At 43.5% G+C, this 16,974-nt stretch overlaps 2 protein-coding genes across 3 annotated transcripts; both read left to right on the forward strand.

Annotated features, from left to right (window-relative positions):
* Positions 1-1,012, forward strand: LOC100474581 (olfactory receptor 6N2). The gene has a single exon (XM_019807961.2). It carries the CDS (start codon positions 1-3, stop codon positions 952-954), a length of 954 nt encoding a protein of 317 aa, XP_019663520.2. The 3' UTR covers positions 955-1,012.
* Positions 1,013-3,180: 2,168 nt separating this feature from the next.
* LOC100470800 (olfactory receptor 6N1) lies at positions 3,181-10,935 on the forward strand. Of its 2 annotated transcripts, XM_034665583.1 has the most exons (6): positions 3,181-3,221; positions 4,762-4,863; positions 5,105-5,238; positions 6,947-7,417; positions 8,321-8,468; positions 9,663-10,935. In XM_034665583.1, exon 6 carries the CDS (start codon positions 9,681-9,683, stop codon positions 10,617-10,619), a length of 939 nt encoding a protein of 312 aa, XP_034521474.1. In that variant the 5' UTR covers positions 3,181-3,221; positions 4,762-4,863; positions 5,105-5,238; positions 6,947-7,417; positions 8,321-8,468; positions 9,663-9,680; the 3' UTR covers positions 10,620-10,935. The 2 variants fall into 2 exon arrangements, with proteins under 2 accessions (XP_034521474.1, XP_019663521.1); XM_019807962.2 differs by lacking the exons at positions 3,181-3,221; positions 4,762-4,863; positions 5,105-5,238; positions 6,947-7,417 and having other exon boundaries at positions 7,879-8,468.
* The last annotated feature ends 6,039 nt before the right edge of the window (positions 10,936-16,974 follow it).

The raw sequence follows: 16,974 nt of genomic DNA on the forward strand, positions 1-16,974 counted from the left end.
ATGGAACCACACAACCACTCGAGCCTGGCTGAGTTCGTGCTCCTCGGTTTCCCCAGAGTGGGCCACATCAAGGGCTGGCTCTTTGCCCTGCTGCTGCTGGCATACTTGTTCACTATCTGCGGCAACATGCTCATCTTCCTGGTCATACGACTGGACGCAGCCCTCCACACACCCATGTACCACCTGGTCAGCGCACTGTCCTTCCTGGAGCTCTGGTACACGGCCACCACCATCCCCAAGATGCTGACCAACCTTCTCAGCGAGAAGAAGACCATTTCTTTTGCAGGATGCCTGCTTCAGACCTACTTCTTCCACTCCTTAGGGGCCTCTGAATGCTACCTTCTTACAGCCATGGCCTATGACCGATACCTGGCCATTTGCCGGCCCCTCCACTACCCTTCAATTATGACCCCAACACTCTGTGGCAAGATGGCTGCCGCCTGTTGGACTTGTGGCTTCCTGTGTCCCATTTCGGAAGTCATCCTGGTCTCCCAGCTCCCGTTCTGTGGCTATAATGAAATTCAGCACATCTTCTGTGACTTTCCACCTCTCCTGAGCCTGGCCTGCAAGGACACGTCCACTAATGTCCTTGTGGACTTTGCCATCAATGCATTCATCATCCTTGTCACCTTCCTCTTTATTATGGTTTCTTATGGAAGAATCATTGGTGCTGTACTGAAGATAAAAACAGCAGCTGGGAGAACGAAGGCCTTCTCCACATGTGCCTCGCATCTCACTGTGGTTCTCGTCTTTTTTGGCAGCATCATTTTCATGTATGTGCGCCTAAGGAAAAGCTATTCTCTGACCCTTGACCGGACACTTGCCGTCGTCTACTCTGTACTGACACCACTGGTCAACCCAATCATCTACAGTCTTCGTAACAAGGAACTCATCAAGGCCATCAAGAGGACCATCTTCCAGAAAGGGGGGAGAGCTAGTCCTACTCACCACTGACTCGCTACCGAGGTCCTTCCTCCACTTCAATGTTGGCCTCATAAACGTTCTACGTGCCTTTGTCCTGACCTTGAATAATTTCATCTCCTCCCGCCTTCTCAAATCATAGTTGACTTCTTTCTTTTATTTCCTGCATCTTTATGGTTTTCCATTTTTCACTTGATCGGTGCTCTCAGCATTCAAGAATACTTTAGAGTTTTTCTTCTTAACAAGCACACGTATTTCCTCGGCATACATTCTCAGCCAGCTAGAAGTCTGTTTCCCTCTGCTCTCATTTCCAATTAAACTTCTCAATAGGATTAATGACACAATCTACCTCCTTGTCTTCACGTCCTACCCACTTTACAACCCGTTGCAGTCTGGCTTAGGCTCAGACCTTCCAAACAATATTTTGCCAAGATCTTTAATGACCTCCATGCTGAATCCATTAGACCGTTCTTGTGTTTCCTCTTTCTTGAACTCTTGATACATGTGACCAGCTCTTCTTAAAAAAGTTTGTCTCTTAGCTTCGATTGCATCATTATCTCTTCATTTTCTCCTTATTCCTCAAATCCATCTTTCTATCTTTATTGTCCTATCTCACTAGATGCTTGAGTTATTCTTATGGCTTTAAATTTCCTACCTAGGTCAGAACTCTTTGAATTCTTCAAATACATTAAGATTTGTATGGCTCCCAGAACTTTGCACTGTTTCCCCCCAACACTGCATTTGGCTCACTCCTCATTGTGTGAATGTTTGTTCAAAATGTCACATTCAAGTGACATTATCTTCAAGAGGATAATGTATGTGATCACTTAATGTATGTTACGTAATGTATGTTACTCGTTTTTTTCTCTTTTAAATGCTGTTTGTTTCCTTCTATGTATCACAACTTACATGTATATATGTAGATAGATACGTATCAGTATAGATAGAATTTGTTGTTCTTTCCTATAAGTCTATAAACTGCATTTGGTCTGAAATCATGTCAGTTTTGTTACTTGTTGTATGTCCAGAATCTAACAAGCGTTTAAACTTGCTCAGTATCAATAAAAATGTTAAGAATGAAAACTGCAATGAATCTGACCCACTCCTCTCACCAACACATCTTGGTCCCTACTCTAATCACTACTGGAACCCACTCTTTTTTACAGTGCTTTGATCCACTCCAGTTGAACTCGCCCCTGTCTCCTGTACAGCCAGCCTCAACTTGTCCTAACTCTGCCATTTAAATCTCTGGGTAATACTGACAGTTAACCCTTATTAATCACTACCTGTGTGCTACTCTCATTTATCTTTCCTAGATCTCTGTATCTTTATTCACAAACTGTGTTGGGTGGGTAAGCTATCTTTAGGTGATGCTCACTGCTAACATTATATGGTTCTAAGAGCCCATTTAACCATTAACTTTCTTAGATGTCTTTTGGGGTCTTGAATTCCAAGGCTAGCAGTTTGTCACAATAACGAGAGTTTTTTTCTGAGTCACAAATTTCCAAGACTCTTTTAAGATCAAAATAAATGTATTTTAAGGTAAAAATACATTTATTAAATTTTCTAGGTATTCAAGCAATCACTTCAATCATAAAACTTTTCTTAACCATGCAGATTAATTGAACGTTGAAACTATTTTTCTTGTGCATGGCAATCGGATATGAAGTTATAAAAGCTCCATATTTATGTGTATATGTACATACATATATGTATATATACACACACACAATATGCAAACATATAAACATGAATAAACATACAACTTCCGCAGAACAAAGAGGGAAGAAATCATGGTCCTCCTTTAGGATGAGACTGCTTCACTATTTCTTTACCTATATTTTTATTTCTCTCCTTTTCTATTTCTGCAGCCATCTTTCTCTCTCTATTGCTATATATTACGACGATTCCTTCTCCATATGGTCCTTAGGCATATATGAAGACAGAAAGCTTTCACACTATCCCTTCCTATTCCCTACTCTGAGAACGACAGCGTATTCCTCCTTTCCCACCCCTCTGCTCCATGCTTACTTTAAATGTAGCAGAACTGGAATTTCCATGGAAAGCAGAGAGCAAAGTGTTCGGAAATTATAGAAGGGAGCACTCACCTGTCTTTGGGCTTGTTTCCTTGTGTGTTTTACCCCCCTTATCTGATTTGTTTTATCCTACTTCCCTCTAAGTAAATTATACACTTTGTGCACTTACTGTGTTTGGAACTATAACCTTTTATTACACAGAACCTACAATTTGGCAAAGAAACGAAAATGTGGAAGCTAGAAGGTGACTCCGGATCTTAAAAGGTATTGAAATATCCATACAGAAAATTCAGTGATGTGCAACTCAGTGAACTTTTACAGATTAAACCTTTATGTAAGGAGCCCTGGGGACAGGACCGTGGAAACATCTCCAAAATCTCCCCCACGCTCCCTTACCTCCAACACAATTCCTCTCCCGCCCCACTATGCCCAGCAACCTGGCATCTAACACCATAAGTGGATTTTACGTGTTTTGGCATTTTATATAAATTGATTCATGCAGTTTACGCTCTTTTGTTTTTGCTTTCTTTTACTCAGTATTACATTTATGAGATTCACCTGTACTGTCCTATTTTGTTATAGTTCTTTTCCTCTCATGGCTCATGTAGGATACACCACAACTTGTTGCTATCTATTTGCTTTATGCCGTTTCTCGTGCTCTTCATTCCCTTGTGTAGTTTGAAATTTCTATCTAGTAGTATTTCCTTCTGCCTGAAGAATTTTCTTTACATTTCTGGTAAAGCATGTCTACTGACGATAATTTCTTTCACTCTTTTCCTGAAATTGTCTTCATTTCACCTCTTTAAAAAATGTTTATTTTCTTTGTTGCGATATAACTGGCATACCATACAGTTCACCTATCGAAGTGTACAATTCGATGACTTTTCGTATATTTACAGAGTTGTGCAACCATCGCCAAGACCTACCTTTAGAATATTCGCATCACCCTGTCCTTCCCCAATCCCCTACCCCTAGGCATTGGCCTATTCTGGCCATTGTACATAAATGGAATCATACAATAGGTGGGTTTTTTTCAACAAGCTTCTGTCACTTAGCATGTTTGCAAAGTTCATCTACACTGTAATATAGGCTTTAATCCAACCACATCAATACTTATGTTAAATGTTTGCATTTAATGCTAAATAATATCCCACTATATGGATATACCATATTCTGTTTACCCATCCATCGTTTGATGGACATTTCGGTCATTTCCACTTTTTGACTATTATGAGCAGTGTTTCCATATTCGAGTTCTTCCATTCTCCTGGGTAGACATACGTAGGAGTGCAATTGCTGGGTCGTCTGGTGATGGTAGGTTTAAACTTCTGAGAAACCGTTAGGCTGCTTTCCAAGGGGACTGCTCCATTTCACATTCTCATCAGCAGTACTGGGGTCCTATTTTTGAACCCTTCCCTCCACCATGTGTTGTCTGTTTTTTGTCATGGTCATCTCAGTGAGTGTGAGGAGTCATATAGGGCAAGGAGTAGCCTTTTCATATGAAATCCAGGAAATCAAACCCTCTGCTGGGCAGCCAATGTCACATAAATGGCTGGGAGAACAACTGAGATTTAAATCCAAAATCCTGAGGCAGGGCTCTTTTCAGGGCAAGATAACAAGAGACTAAAAGGTCGGCTCCTGGGTGTAAATAAAAACGCTGTAGGTAGGGGCAACGGGCAGGATTAGGAGGCTTTATTAACAGTGTTGTGTCCCTGGCCTGTCCCTGTCCTCACTCAGGGTCCAAGAGGCCAGTCGCACTTTAGAAAGACCCTATTATCATCGGAAAGTGTATGCTTTCTCACAGGTCCCACAACACAGGAACCCGTCTGAAGCTCGGGCTCCCACCCCAATTTCTGTATTGTGCTGAAAACATCATCGCCCTGAGAGATGTTCCCTCTCAACCTGGGTAGGTAGTTACTATTATTGAAGTAAACTCACAGGTGACAAAGGACCACAGCCTGATGAACTTCCTGTGTCTCGGTCCCCTCCCTGAGAAAGCACTTTGGCAACCCCAGGAGGGTTGCTCCAAAGGCCCAGGGGCTTCTGCCTCTATGAGGACCTAACAAGGACACAGGCCACAGGAGAGGAGTCTCTCATGGTGTCACTGAGTCCCCTGGGCCCAGTCAAAGCGCTGCACTCCCTTCCAGCCCCAGGAGTGCCCACTGTGACAGTAAATGAGAGGAGAGAAGTGATCAGGGAGCCCTCCCAGCTCCAGACTCTGAGCGGTGATCGGAGTCCCCCCAGGAAGCCCCGCAGAGCCCTCCCCACCACTGAGCTGCAGGTAAGGACACTGTCACTTGGGCACTTTTACCCTCATGTTCTTTTCTGGCTGGAGCACTGGGAAGAAACTGAACATTCAGAAATAGGGAGAGGTAGAGAATAATTGGGGTCCACCAGTGTATCATTCATAACACAAAAAATATTTAAATAAAACACAAAGACATTCTGCTTTCCTAAAGCCATCATACAGTCTGGATTCAGAATGAGCAAATTAGCCCCATTTTAACTGGGGTGATCCTGAGCAAGCCACGTCCCCCGTGTGGGTCCTGGTTTTTCCTCTTTTGCACAATGAAGACATAGAACGAGATGATTTAAAATTGCATCCCCTCCTCACCCCGTCTGTGGCTCTATTCCTAAATTATTAAGCACTATGGATAATGCAATAGTGGGACCTAGAAAATAAATGAAAAAGATTTGCTTTAAAAGTATTTTGGAGTAAATGGAATATAATACGGTTGCAACGGGCCCAAGTAAGATAAATGCTGATTTATACGCGCGTTAGGTTTTGTAAGAGCTGGCGCCGGTATCAGCGGACCAATGGGAGGAGAGGAGTCGTTGGAGGTGAGGATCAGGGCTACTCATCCGATTAACATCAGTTTTTTCATTTTTCACCACAACTGTGAGGCATCGGACACGGTGCCAAGCAGTCCAGGAGGCGGGGCCTAAAGTGAGATTTTAATTTCAAAAACCTCATAGAAAGTTGCTTGGGAATGATAAGACATATGAGAGGAAAACACCGCAGCACATGACAGGGTATAGTTGGAAGCAAAGTGAGGAAGGACTACTGGGAATTCAGATGTGGGAAAGATGGGTGTTCGCCACAGACAGTCACGGAAAGAACGTAGGGGTCTTGAGCGCCCAAATTGTCAGATGTCTGTGGATGGACTGAGGAGGACGTGTGTTCTTGGGAGGGTACATTGCTGGTCAAGACTAAACAGAAGGACCCACTTGGCAAACAGTGAAATTTCTATGATGATGGTGAAAACAGTGTTTAAAACATGAATCTGGAAGAGAACAGGAGGCATTTTCCACAGAACAGAGCTGGGGATGGTGAGTGAAACTCAGATGTCAGGTCAATGGAAGGACTCAGTTTATTAGACTGAAGCACTTCGACAACAGAGAGAATTGTCTTATGGGGCAAGAAGCTTCAGCCTTCCCTTCCCTCCCTTTTTTTTCTTTTCTTTTCTTTTCTTTTCTTTTCTTTTCTTTTCTTTTCTTTTCTTTTCTTTTTCTTTTCTTTTCTTTCTTTTTTTCTTTCTCTTCTTTCTTTCTTTCTCTCTCTCTTTTTTTTGGGTGATTTGAAAAGATCTTTTATTTTTATGAATTTGTGGGAATATCTGTTACATTTAAACATTTTTAATGATCCAATGAAACCCAAGATTACGGGAGTATAAAGAGAATTGGTATGTCCTAAAGCTTCTTCCACCATGGACTCAATGTCTCTGGGTGTTGGAAACTGAATTACAATAGTAATTAGAAATAGTAAAAGATCATAATAAAAAAAATAGTAAAAGAAAATGAAGTAAAAAAAATAAGTAAGGGGAAAACAATCAGTAATTTTTTTTTTCTATACCGAGTGGGGCGTGAGGGAGAGAGGGGAGTGGTCAGAATCTCTGAGATTTATGACCTGGGGAATTGAGAGGGTGTGGGGAACTAGTTTCCGAGGGGAAATAATACCTCACTTGGCCATGCTGACTTTGATGTTCCAGGATCCAGGGAACGAAGAACAGCAGGACATCAGTGAGCAGAGAAGCAATGTGCGGTGGTCTCCTTTATCTGCAGGGGACATGTTCCACACAGGGATGCCTGAAACCATAGTACTAAACCTTACAGGTACTATGTTTTTTCCTATACATACCTACCAATGACAAAGTTTAATTTGTTAAGTTAGAGTTAAATTTTTAATTATAAACTTGTAAAAGTTAACAGTAATTAATAATAACATAACAAAATACAGTAATAAAAGTTATGTGAATGTAGTTTTTGTCTCTCTCAAAATATCTTATTCCTGTGTGGCACTTGCCCTCCTCGCGATGGTGTGAGATGATCAAATGCCTACACGAGGAGTGAAGGAGGCGGGCGATGCAGGCGCGGTGGCGTCCGTGAGGCTACTCCTGGCCTTCCGACGATCCGTCAGAAGGAAGGCCGTCTACTTCCGGGCTGCAGTGGACCGCAGGGGGGTATGACGGACTGCTCTATAGCTTGAGACTAAGTCTTCGGAGTCATGGGGAAGCCCTACCCTCCAAGGAAGGAAAGGGCAAGATAATTGCCTTCCGATATTCAACCGTGAGGCCGGCCCCGCATACATCAGGAGGTTTCGTCAAAGTCGCTGGACAGCTCATCTCTGAGTGCAGTCGGGAGGCCAGAGATGGAGTGGCAGCCCCAGGAAGGGTCCTTTGTATTTATACCTGGAGGGAATGTAAAACATCCAGAATAGATCCGATCTGAGTTGGATAGAAATGTTGAGATAATCGTGTCTAGAAGGCACGTCTGTCCCTCAGATTTGAAGGAGGTGGAAGGGGAATTGGACAATTGACAGATATGGATTTGAAGCAAAGAAAACTAAGCAAAGGGGAAATAACTACTATTAAGATGGTTATTAAGGTCTTGCTGAAACCGGATCAGTCATAAGGGTCCTGCCCTCTGGCATCTTAGTAGAGAAACCTCCTATCTTCGGAATGAGAAAGTTTTTGGTAGAAGATGAGGGTACGTTGTCTGGGTTTAGAAGACAGTGCAGCCAGGAGCCAGCGCAGTAGATAACCTGGGCTTGGATGCGATGAGTGGACTCCACGGGGGGAAGGGGTGATGGGAAGCCTGGAGGACAGAAAGAGGACCCTGGATGCCTTTGTAACGCTTTGCCTTTACACAAGTGTTCCTTGTGCCTAGAATACCTTCCTTTCCTTTTTCCACCTGGCAAATTCTGACACCTTCTTTATTTCAAATAAGAACGATGTCTTCTGTGAGGTGGTCCTGACCTCCACGTCCAGCCCACGGCTTGTCCCCAGCTCCTCAGGCTCCCGCCTACGTAAGTAAGCAGTTATCCTACCCAATTTGCTTATTCATGAGTCATCATCATGTTCCAGACACAGCTGTGGGCACTTGAGAGTCATCGGTGGACGGAGGGACGGAACAGCAAAAGTCCCTGCGCTCTGGGCTCGCATTCTCACAGAGGACAGAAACAACGAATCATCGAGACAACTGACAATAGCATTTGTCCTACGCCAGGACGCGGTAAGTCCTGTGCAAAGGATTAACCGTGGATGAAGGAAGGGCGGCGCTGGGACGGGACAGGGGTGTGGGGGGGGGGGGCTCAGGCAGGGCTGCCGGGCAGGGTGGCTCTGCACGAAGGCTCCGAATGAATGGAGAAGCAACCCAAGTGGAAATTTGGTGGGAAACAGCTCTAGGAAGAGGAAGCAGCTTCGATAGAGACTATAAACCATCAAGTTACCGAGGAGTTTTGAGCAGGAAATTGACTTCCCTTCAAAAGGACCATGTGGCTTCTGTGCTGAGATCAGGCTACAGACGGACAAACACAGGGACAGACACACAAACTAATTGCTTCTCTACTTTCTCTATTAGAATATTCGTTTCCTAACTTCAGGTCCCCTATATTACTAATCTGTTTAGCTCCTGTTCTAAGAAAAATGCCTCCTATACAAAAAATGTTCAGTAAGTTTTTGTTACATTGACCTCACAGAACAATTTAAATATTTACCATCTGTGAAGGAATACATCCGAAAAGTGCGCCTGAGGTCGGTGGGGGCGGAGAGTAGAAGGAGGGGAGTGGCCACAGTTTGGGCTAGAAATGCAAAGAGATAGATTTGCCTCCTCATTTTCCGTGACTCTCAGCTTTACTCAACCCCCCCCCCCCTTTGCCTTGACTGAGATTCACGCCAGTGTCCAGAAGACTGAAATTCTGACCTCCATGCTCCGGGAGGGTCTCCATCAGGACACGGGAGGGAGCCCGGGGTGAAAGGGCGGATTCTTTGGTATCCAGAAAGTTAAAGAAGAAAATAAATTGAAATGACAAATAAAAATATACAAGTGAAATTATGTAATCTTGGTCCAGTACTCTACCAATATTTTATCAGTGTAAAGGACAATTTATACCCTAAGACAAGGAATATAGATAAATAATAAGACAAACCTTAGATGAAGAATACTTAAGTTTCTAAAACCTATATCGTTTCCATTAAGCAAGATAATTGGGTTACAGAATGGATTATGGGGGCCACAAAGTGGGCTGTGAGACCAGAGGACTTAAAGTCTGGTGACGAGAATGGGCACTGGGAAGGAGGCTGCTGGCAGGCATCGACCTCTGGCCTCTGAAATCACCTGCTGGGAGCACTCTACTCTGGAGGTGGGGGAGGGTTCTTGCTCGCTTCTGTGGCTCATTCTTCTCATCCTTCCATGCTTCGCACCCAGCGACACGAGGGGTGAGCCATGGACCCCGGGAACTGGAGCCAGGTGATGGAGTTCATCATCTTGGGCTTTCCCCATCTTCAGGGGGTCCAGGCTTACCTCTTTGTCCTGCTGCTTCTAACCTACGTCACCACCGTCCTGGGAAACCTGCTGATATTCCTGGTGGTGCGCCTGGACTCCCGGCTCCACAAGCCTATGTACCACTTGGTCAGCGCACTGTCCCTGCTGGAGCTCGGCTACACGGCTGCCACCATCCCCAAGATGCTGTCGGACCTGCTCAGGGAGGAGAAGACCATTTCTTTCTCCGGATGCCTCCTGCAGATCTACTTCTTTCACTCCCTTGGGGCTGCCGAGTGTTATCTCCTCACAGCTATGGCTTACGACAGGTACTTAGCCATCTGCCGGCCCCTGCACTATCCCACCCTCATGACCCCAGCGCTCTGTGCCAAGATTGCTATGGGCTGTTGGTTGGGAGGCCTGGCTGGGCCAGTGGCGGAAATTTCCTTAGTGTCCCGGCTCCCCTTCTGTGGCCCCAATCGCATTCAGCACATCTTTTGTGATTTCCCTCCCGTCCTGAGCTTGGCTTGTACGGACACGTCTATCAACGTCCTAGTGGACTTCGTCATCAACTCCTGCAAGATCCTGGCCACCTTCCTGCTGATTCTCAGCTCCTACGTGCAGATTATCCGCACCGTGCTCAGGATCCCTTCGGCAGCGGGCAAGAGGAAGGCCTTTTCCACTTGTGCCTCCCACCTGACCGTGGTTCTCATCTTCTATGGAAGCATCCTGTTCATGTACGTGCGGCTGAGGGAGAGCTACTCGCTGGACTACGACCGCGCCCTGGCCGTGATCTACTCGGTGCTCACGCCCTTCCTCAACCCCTTCATCTACAGCTTTCGCAACAAGGATATTAAGGAGGCCGTGAGGAGGCGGTTCACGCGGTCAGGGATCCTGCGGTGAAGGTGGGGAGGACAGGTCAAGGGGGAGGTGGACGTATGGTGACCCTGGGGGTCATCGGTCACCACGGATGAGGAATCAAGCATCGAGAGCTTTTCTGCGCAGGATGCAGAGCCGGGCCAAGAGCTGCCCAGCTCTCGGTGCCCACGCAAACACGCTGTCTGCGAGAGCCACACGGGGACACGGCGTAGCGTGGTGATTTTCAAATCTCAGATATTTGTACAGCACATACGGGACTTTTGTCAGATCCGTGCCTTACCTACTGTAAATACATACACACACATAGAGTAAATCCAGTGTGTATTTAATACAAATGCACTTTGTTACATTCTAAACAATATTTGTGAAATAAATTTTATAAAAAAAGTAAATGTTTTCTCATGTACCACTTACACTTAAATGATATTTCTTTTTTTCTTTTTCTTTTTCTTTTTTTAAAAAAGATTTTATTTATTTATTTGACAGAGAGAGACAGCCAGAGAGAGAGGGAACACAAGCAGGGGGAGTGGGAGAGGAAGAAGCAGGCTCCCAGGAGAGAAGCCTGATGTGGGGCTCGATCCCGGAATGCTGGGATCACGCCCTGAGCCAAAGGCAGATGCTTAATGACTGAGCCACCCAGGCGCCCCTTAAACTATATTTCATGTGTACCAATTGTTTATGTATTAAAATGGAAAACACCAACACAATAGAGGAAAACATTTTAACAATGTACATCTGGGTTTAAATCCTAGTTTGTTCAGTGACTTGTTAATAACATGATCTTTGGAAAGTAACTCAAAATCTTAGAATCTTAATTTCACCATCTGTTAAAAATATTTTCTTGAAGATTATTTTGAGAATTAGTGATAAGGTCTATACACCACAAAGTGTCTGGCATGTAACTAATAGCAATATATATATATACATATATATATTCTGCCCAAAACCTCTCATCATTACACTGAGCCTTAGAACAATACCCAGGAAAATGTAATTATGTAAGAACATGCAAAAAAAATTCCCAGATACTGTTCCCCAGAGGAAAGGGGTAGGGGAGTCAGAGGCCTTACTTGAGAGGTGAGCCAGCAGGTTGCACTTGGGCTCTGCCCAGCTGTGCATGTCAGTCTTGGTGATCTTGACCCCCACTCCCAGTGGGAGTACAGGAGTTGAGCCCCCGGCAGGAAATAGGATTACTCTTTCCATTGGACTAGTTCTTTATTCTGTTTCAAGCTAATTATTTCCTTAAACATATGAAAGTATGTGAAAAATAATCCTGTATCTTAGTTTATGTGATATGTGGTGATTTAATTATTAGCTGGTGTTAGGGATTATTATGCATTTGAATATCTAGTATGAGTAGAGAATCAAACATTGACTATAAGAAAACTTGCAATTTTATAGAACTTGCTATGAAAATCCCCACGTGTTTCTACTCCAAGCATCTTGAAGATACCCACCAATCCACTCATCCAGGCCAGTAAGCACATGTTTACTTAGCTCTAACTCTGTATCTGGTTCCAAGCTAAGGCCTACGTAGAAGGACGAACAAAACAGAATCTGTCCAGTTCCTGCCTTTAGGCTGGTTGGAAAGAACTGAGAATACAGATATTAGATTATAATTAATTTACACTAAGTTACGGTTAGTTAATTAAAATTGTGGAAATTAGTAATAAAACACGCATAGTCTCTTCCGGAGGAAGTTACATTGAAGCTGAAAACTAATGGGTACATCAGAATCAGCCATTTCATGAAAGCAAAGATTGTATCTACTTCATAAAATTGGAAATTAAGACCCAGGGCAGTGGAACAACTTGCCAACACTGCAGAGCAAGTTAGCCGGGGACTCTGATTACGAAAACAAAATCCTCAGCCTCCCAGCTGGGTCCCTCTAGTCTTTATTTTATTTTTATTTTTTGATGATTTTATTTATTTATTTGACAGAGAGAGGCAGCGAGAGAGGGAACACAAGCAGGGAAGAGGGGCAGAGGGAGAAGCAGGCTTCCTGCTGAGCAGGGACTCCGATGCGTGGCTTGATCCCAGGACCCTGGGATCATGACCTGAGCCGAAGGCAGATGCTTAACAACTGAGCCACCCACGTGCCCCCCTCTAGTCTTTAAAAGCTCCAGCAAAGCATAGGAACAAGGAGAAAAGAGATGAAAGTGCCAGTTAAAACAGCTGATAGCTGGGTTACGGGTCTGGAAACAAGCAGGCAGCGGCAGCCAGGGTGATGGCCCCCAACGGCTTGCACAGGCAGGTCTCACATTCAAGAGAGTGAAGGGCAGCTCACAGAATAAGAACAATTATTTGCAAACCATGTATCTGGTAAGGGACTTAAGTCTATCATATATAAAGCACACTAACAGCTCAATAATAAAAAGGCAACTAACACAATTGAAAAATGCACAGAGGATCTCAGCAGACACTTATTCAAAGAGGATAAGAGAGTGCCAATAAGGTGATGGAAGATGCCCAGCGTCATTAGCCACTGGGGGGATGCAAATCCAACCCACGGTGAGGCTCCACATCACACCCCAGCGGACGGCTGGCATTGCAGGGCTGGGTACCCACAGATGCTGGTGGGGGGTGGGGGGAACCGGGACCCTCCCACAAGGCTTGTGGAAATGTTCAGCAATGCAGCCACTTTGGAAGACAGCCTGGCATTTCCTCAAAAGATCAAACACAGAGGTGTCACATGACCCACAATTGTAGGTGCATATCCAAGAGCAATGACAACACACACCCACGCAAACACTTGTACGTGAGTATTTACGGCAGCGTGATTCAGAGGAGCTAAAACACAGAGAGCATCGATGTCCCCTGACGGAGAACTGAGTGAACTAAACGTGTGCATATCTGAGCACGGGAGTATACTCACACGGAACGGGCAACGGCGGCCTCGGAGCAGCGCAGCACGGACGAACCGACCAGAATTGTTCTGCACGAAGGAAGCCAGACCCGTACTCTGTGACGTCATTCACACAAAGTATCCGCAACAGAGAAGCCTGTGAAACAAAAACTGGATTAGTGGCGGGAATGCGTGTGGGGGCACCCGGGCAGGGGGTGGGGATGGCCAAAAGATACAGAGTTTCTGATGAATCCGTAAATTCTATCCCTGAAACTAATAATGCACTATATGATAACAAATTTAAATAAAAACTAAAAAAAAATACTCAAACCAAAAAAAAAAAAAAAAGAAGAAAAGAATTCAGAGCGTCTTTTTGAGGTGTTTAAAAATTCTGAAGTTGACTGTAGTGACGGTTGCATGTATCTGTGACTATATTATAAGCCATTCTACTGTAGACTTTATTTATTCATTTATTTATTTATTGTTCTTAGTATAAGTTTATTTCCTATAGGTTTCTTATACTCCGGTGCTGCTGTTAAACTCAATTTTTTAAAAAAAGCACGATGTGTTAGTCACCATACAGCACATCATTAGTTTTTGATGTAATGTTCCATGCTTCATTGTTTGTGTATAACACCCAGTGCTCCATGCAATACGTGCCCTCCTTAATCCCCATCACTGGGCTAGCCCAATCCCCCCACCCCCCTCCCCTCTGAAACCCCCAGTCTGTTTCCCTGGGAACCTAGTATCTCATGGTTCGTCTCCCTCTCTGATTTCTCCCCCTTCAGTTTCCCTCCCTTCTCCTGTGGTCCTCCGTGCTTTTCCTTATGTTCCACATATGACTGAAACCATATGATAATTGTCTTTCTCTGCTTGACTTACTTCACTTAGGATAATCCCCTCCAGTTCCATCCATGTTGGTGCAAAATGGTGGGTAATCGTTCTTTCTGATGGCTGAGTAATATCCCATTGTATATATGTAGTATTGTACACTTTAAATGGTGAATTGTATGGTTTGTAAATTGTAGCTCAATAAAGCTATTTTCAGAAGTAGGGCTGAAGTTGGGCTAACTTGATGAGTATTTGCTTTAAAACCAGCTGCAGTGCACTGGCTGGAGTTTGATGGGAAGCTCTGGGCTTAACAGGTGCACGAACACAGTCTCACGGGAACACACCAAGCTGTCCACTGGCTTGTTGACTGGACTTTGTTCTAGATGTGTCCACAGGGCAGAAGACTTTAAACATGATTTTGAGATTTAGGGAGACAGACAGAGAGAGATATGAAGAGGGAAAGGGGGAAGAGGTGGAGGGTGAGTGAGTACGAGAGAACTATTCTAAATTAAAAAAGACTTAGACAACACAACAACCAAAGTAACATGAACCTTGATCCAAATAAACCAAATGTGGCAGGACATTCACGGGGCGGGTGGAGGCACTTGACTAGGGACTGAGTATCGTGTGCTATTGAGAAATCGTTGAGTCTTTACAGCGTGACAGTGTTTGTGGTTAGTGAAGAAAACATGTTTAGGAGGAAATGTCAACATCTTTGGGATTTATTTTTAAATATTTTTGGGGGTGCCTGGGTGGCTCAGTTGGTTAAGTGTCTGTCTTCGGTTCAGGTCATGATCCCAGGGTCCTGGGCTTGAGTCCCATGTCGGGCTCCCTCCTCAGCAGGCAGCTTGCTTGTCTCACTCCCTCTGCCCGCAGCTCCCTCTGCTTGTGCTCTCTTGCTCTCTCTCTGCATCATATAAATAAATAACATCTTCTAAAAATATATTTTTAAAAAAGAGATGAGGTAAAAATGACAAAATATTATGTATTATTAAAATTTGAGATCGATGGGCTTAATATTTTCTATACTTTCAAGAATGTTTGCAAATATTGCATAGTAAAACATTTTTTTAAAAAAAGGAAAAAGGGGGTCCTGGGTGGCTCAGTCCATTAAGCGTCCGACTCCTGATTTTAGGCTCTGGTCATGATCACAGGGTTGTGGGATGGAGCCCCAGGGTGGGCTCTGTGCTCAGTGCGGAGTCTGCTTGAGATTCTCTCCCTCTCCTTCTGCCCCTCCCCCCACTCAAGGGTTCTCTTTCTCTCTCTCTAGAATAATAAATCAATCAATCTTTAAAATAAATAAATAAATAAATAGGAAAAACAAGGAAAAAAGATAATCATTTAAAGGAGAATTATTATCTGTATTTTCAAACTAGCAGAGAAAAAAGTTTGTAGTGAAAAATATAAGAAATTCTATCCAATCCAAGTAGAAAAAGAAAGGAAGAAAAAAATTGAGAGAAATGAATGTAGAAAACAAGAAACACAAGTATTTTGGTAGAAACACTTCCAAACCTATTTAGACCACAAAACGTGTAAATGGTTAAGCTCACCCATTATAATACAAAGATTCCATATTAGATCTTTTTAATCTAGCTGTTTGCTGCTTCTAAGAGAATCGATCTAAATGTACAGACACACAAAGTATGGAAGGAGAGACGAGAAAACGTTTGGTGTAGCAATATTAATAACAAAATAGAATTTATGACAAAGGCATATTAGCAGCAATATTGAGAGGAACTCTTAAGATATTATAAGGAAGATTCCACCGCAAACATAACATTCTTATCTGGGTTCCATCTAACAACATAGCTTCGAAGCATGTAAAAAAATGACAAAAATATGAGAAGAAACCAAAGCTTTTTGACATCTCTCTGAAAGGAGTGAAAATAATTATACCATGAAATAATAAGTAAGGATATGGGAAAATCAAACTAAAGCTTTAGTTGTATGTAACATATAAGTTATATACATAAATCTAATATACAAGTTATATATATAATATATAAAGTTACAAAGTTCCATGTGTACATGTGTGTATAGGCAGGTCCTACATATCAAACATATAGAGGAAATACACGTATGAAGCATTTACAGAGTTGATACGGCTTGTAAAGAAATTCTATTTTGAAATAAAGATACCTTAGTGACTGCTTTCTCTGAACACAATGATTTTAGGTAGACAAAGGGGATGGGTTGGGAAGAGATTATCTAAAGGAGAGAAACGCATCAAAATAACTGTTATCTCCATGATTATTGTACTTTACCCAACATGGGAGTTGATTAGGCCGAAGATAAAAGACACATGGAAGGCGATCTAGTGTAGCAAAGCAAAGAATAAAACATTTATTTTTTTTAAAGGAAAAATATGCATGCAATTGAGGGATATCACTGGTTAAATGGAAAGCCAGGGGTTTGCGCGGCCAGCACGTGTGCCTCAGGCAGGCTCGGTGCTTCGTTCCCAGGGTTTCAATCCCTGTTGGAGGGGATGAGAATCTCCTATCCTGGTCTCAGCGGAGCAGTGTTTCATCCCACGCTCTGAGAATATCTGACTCTTTTGCTCAGGGATTTCATTATGAGTCTGATCATTTTCCACTCCCTAAATAAAAAGAGCTGCGTCTTATGAAAGATAGTAAGTGTCCAACACGGGGAACCACCATCCGTCCTAAACAGGACTCTGTTATCTACCGGTGCAAGGCATTCTTC

This window comes from Ailuropoda melanoleuca, chromosome 8, assembly GCF_002007445.2.
Source record: "Ailuropoda melanoleuca isolate Jingjing chromosome 8, ASM200744v2, whole genome shotgun sequence".
Lineage (NCBI taxonomy): Eukaryota > Metazoa > Chordata > Mammalia > Carnivora > Ursidae > Ailuropoda > Ailuropoda melanoleuca.

Bases quoted from the DNA above. Each gene is read 5' to 3' on its own strand.
- LOC100470800 (XM_034665583.1), top strand. From the start codon at position 9,681: ATGGACCCCGGGAACTGGAGCCAGGTGATGGAGTTCATCATCTTGGGC.
- LOC100474581 (XM_019807961.2), top strand. From the start codon at position 1: ATGGAACCACACAACCACTCGAGCCTGGCTGAGTTCGTGCTCCTCGGT.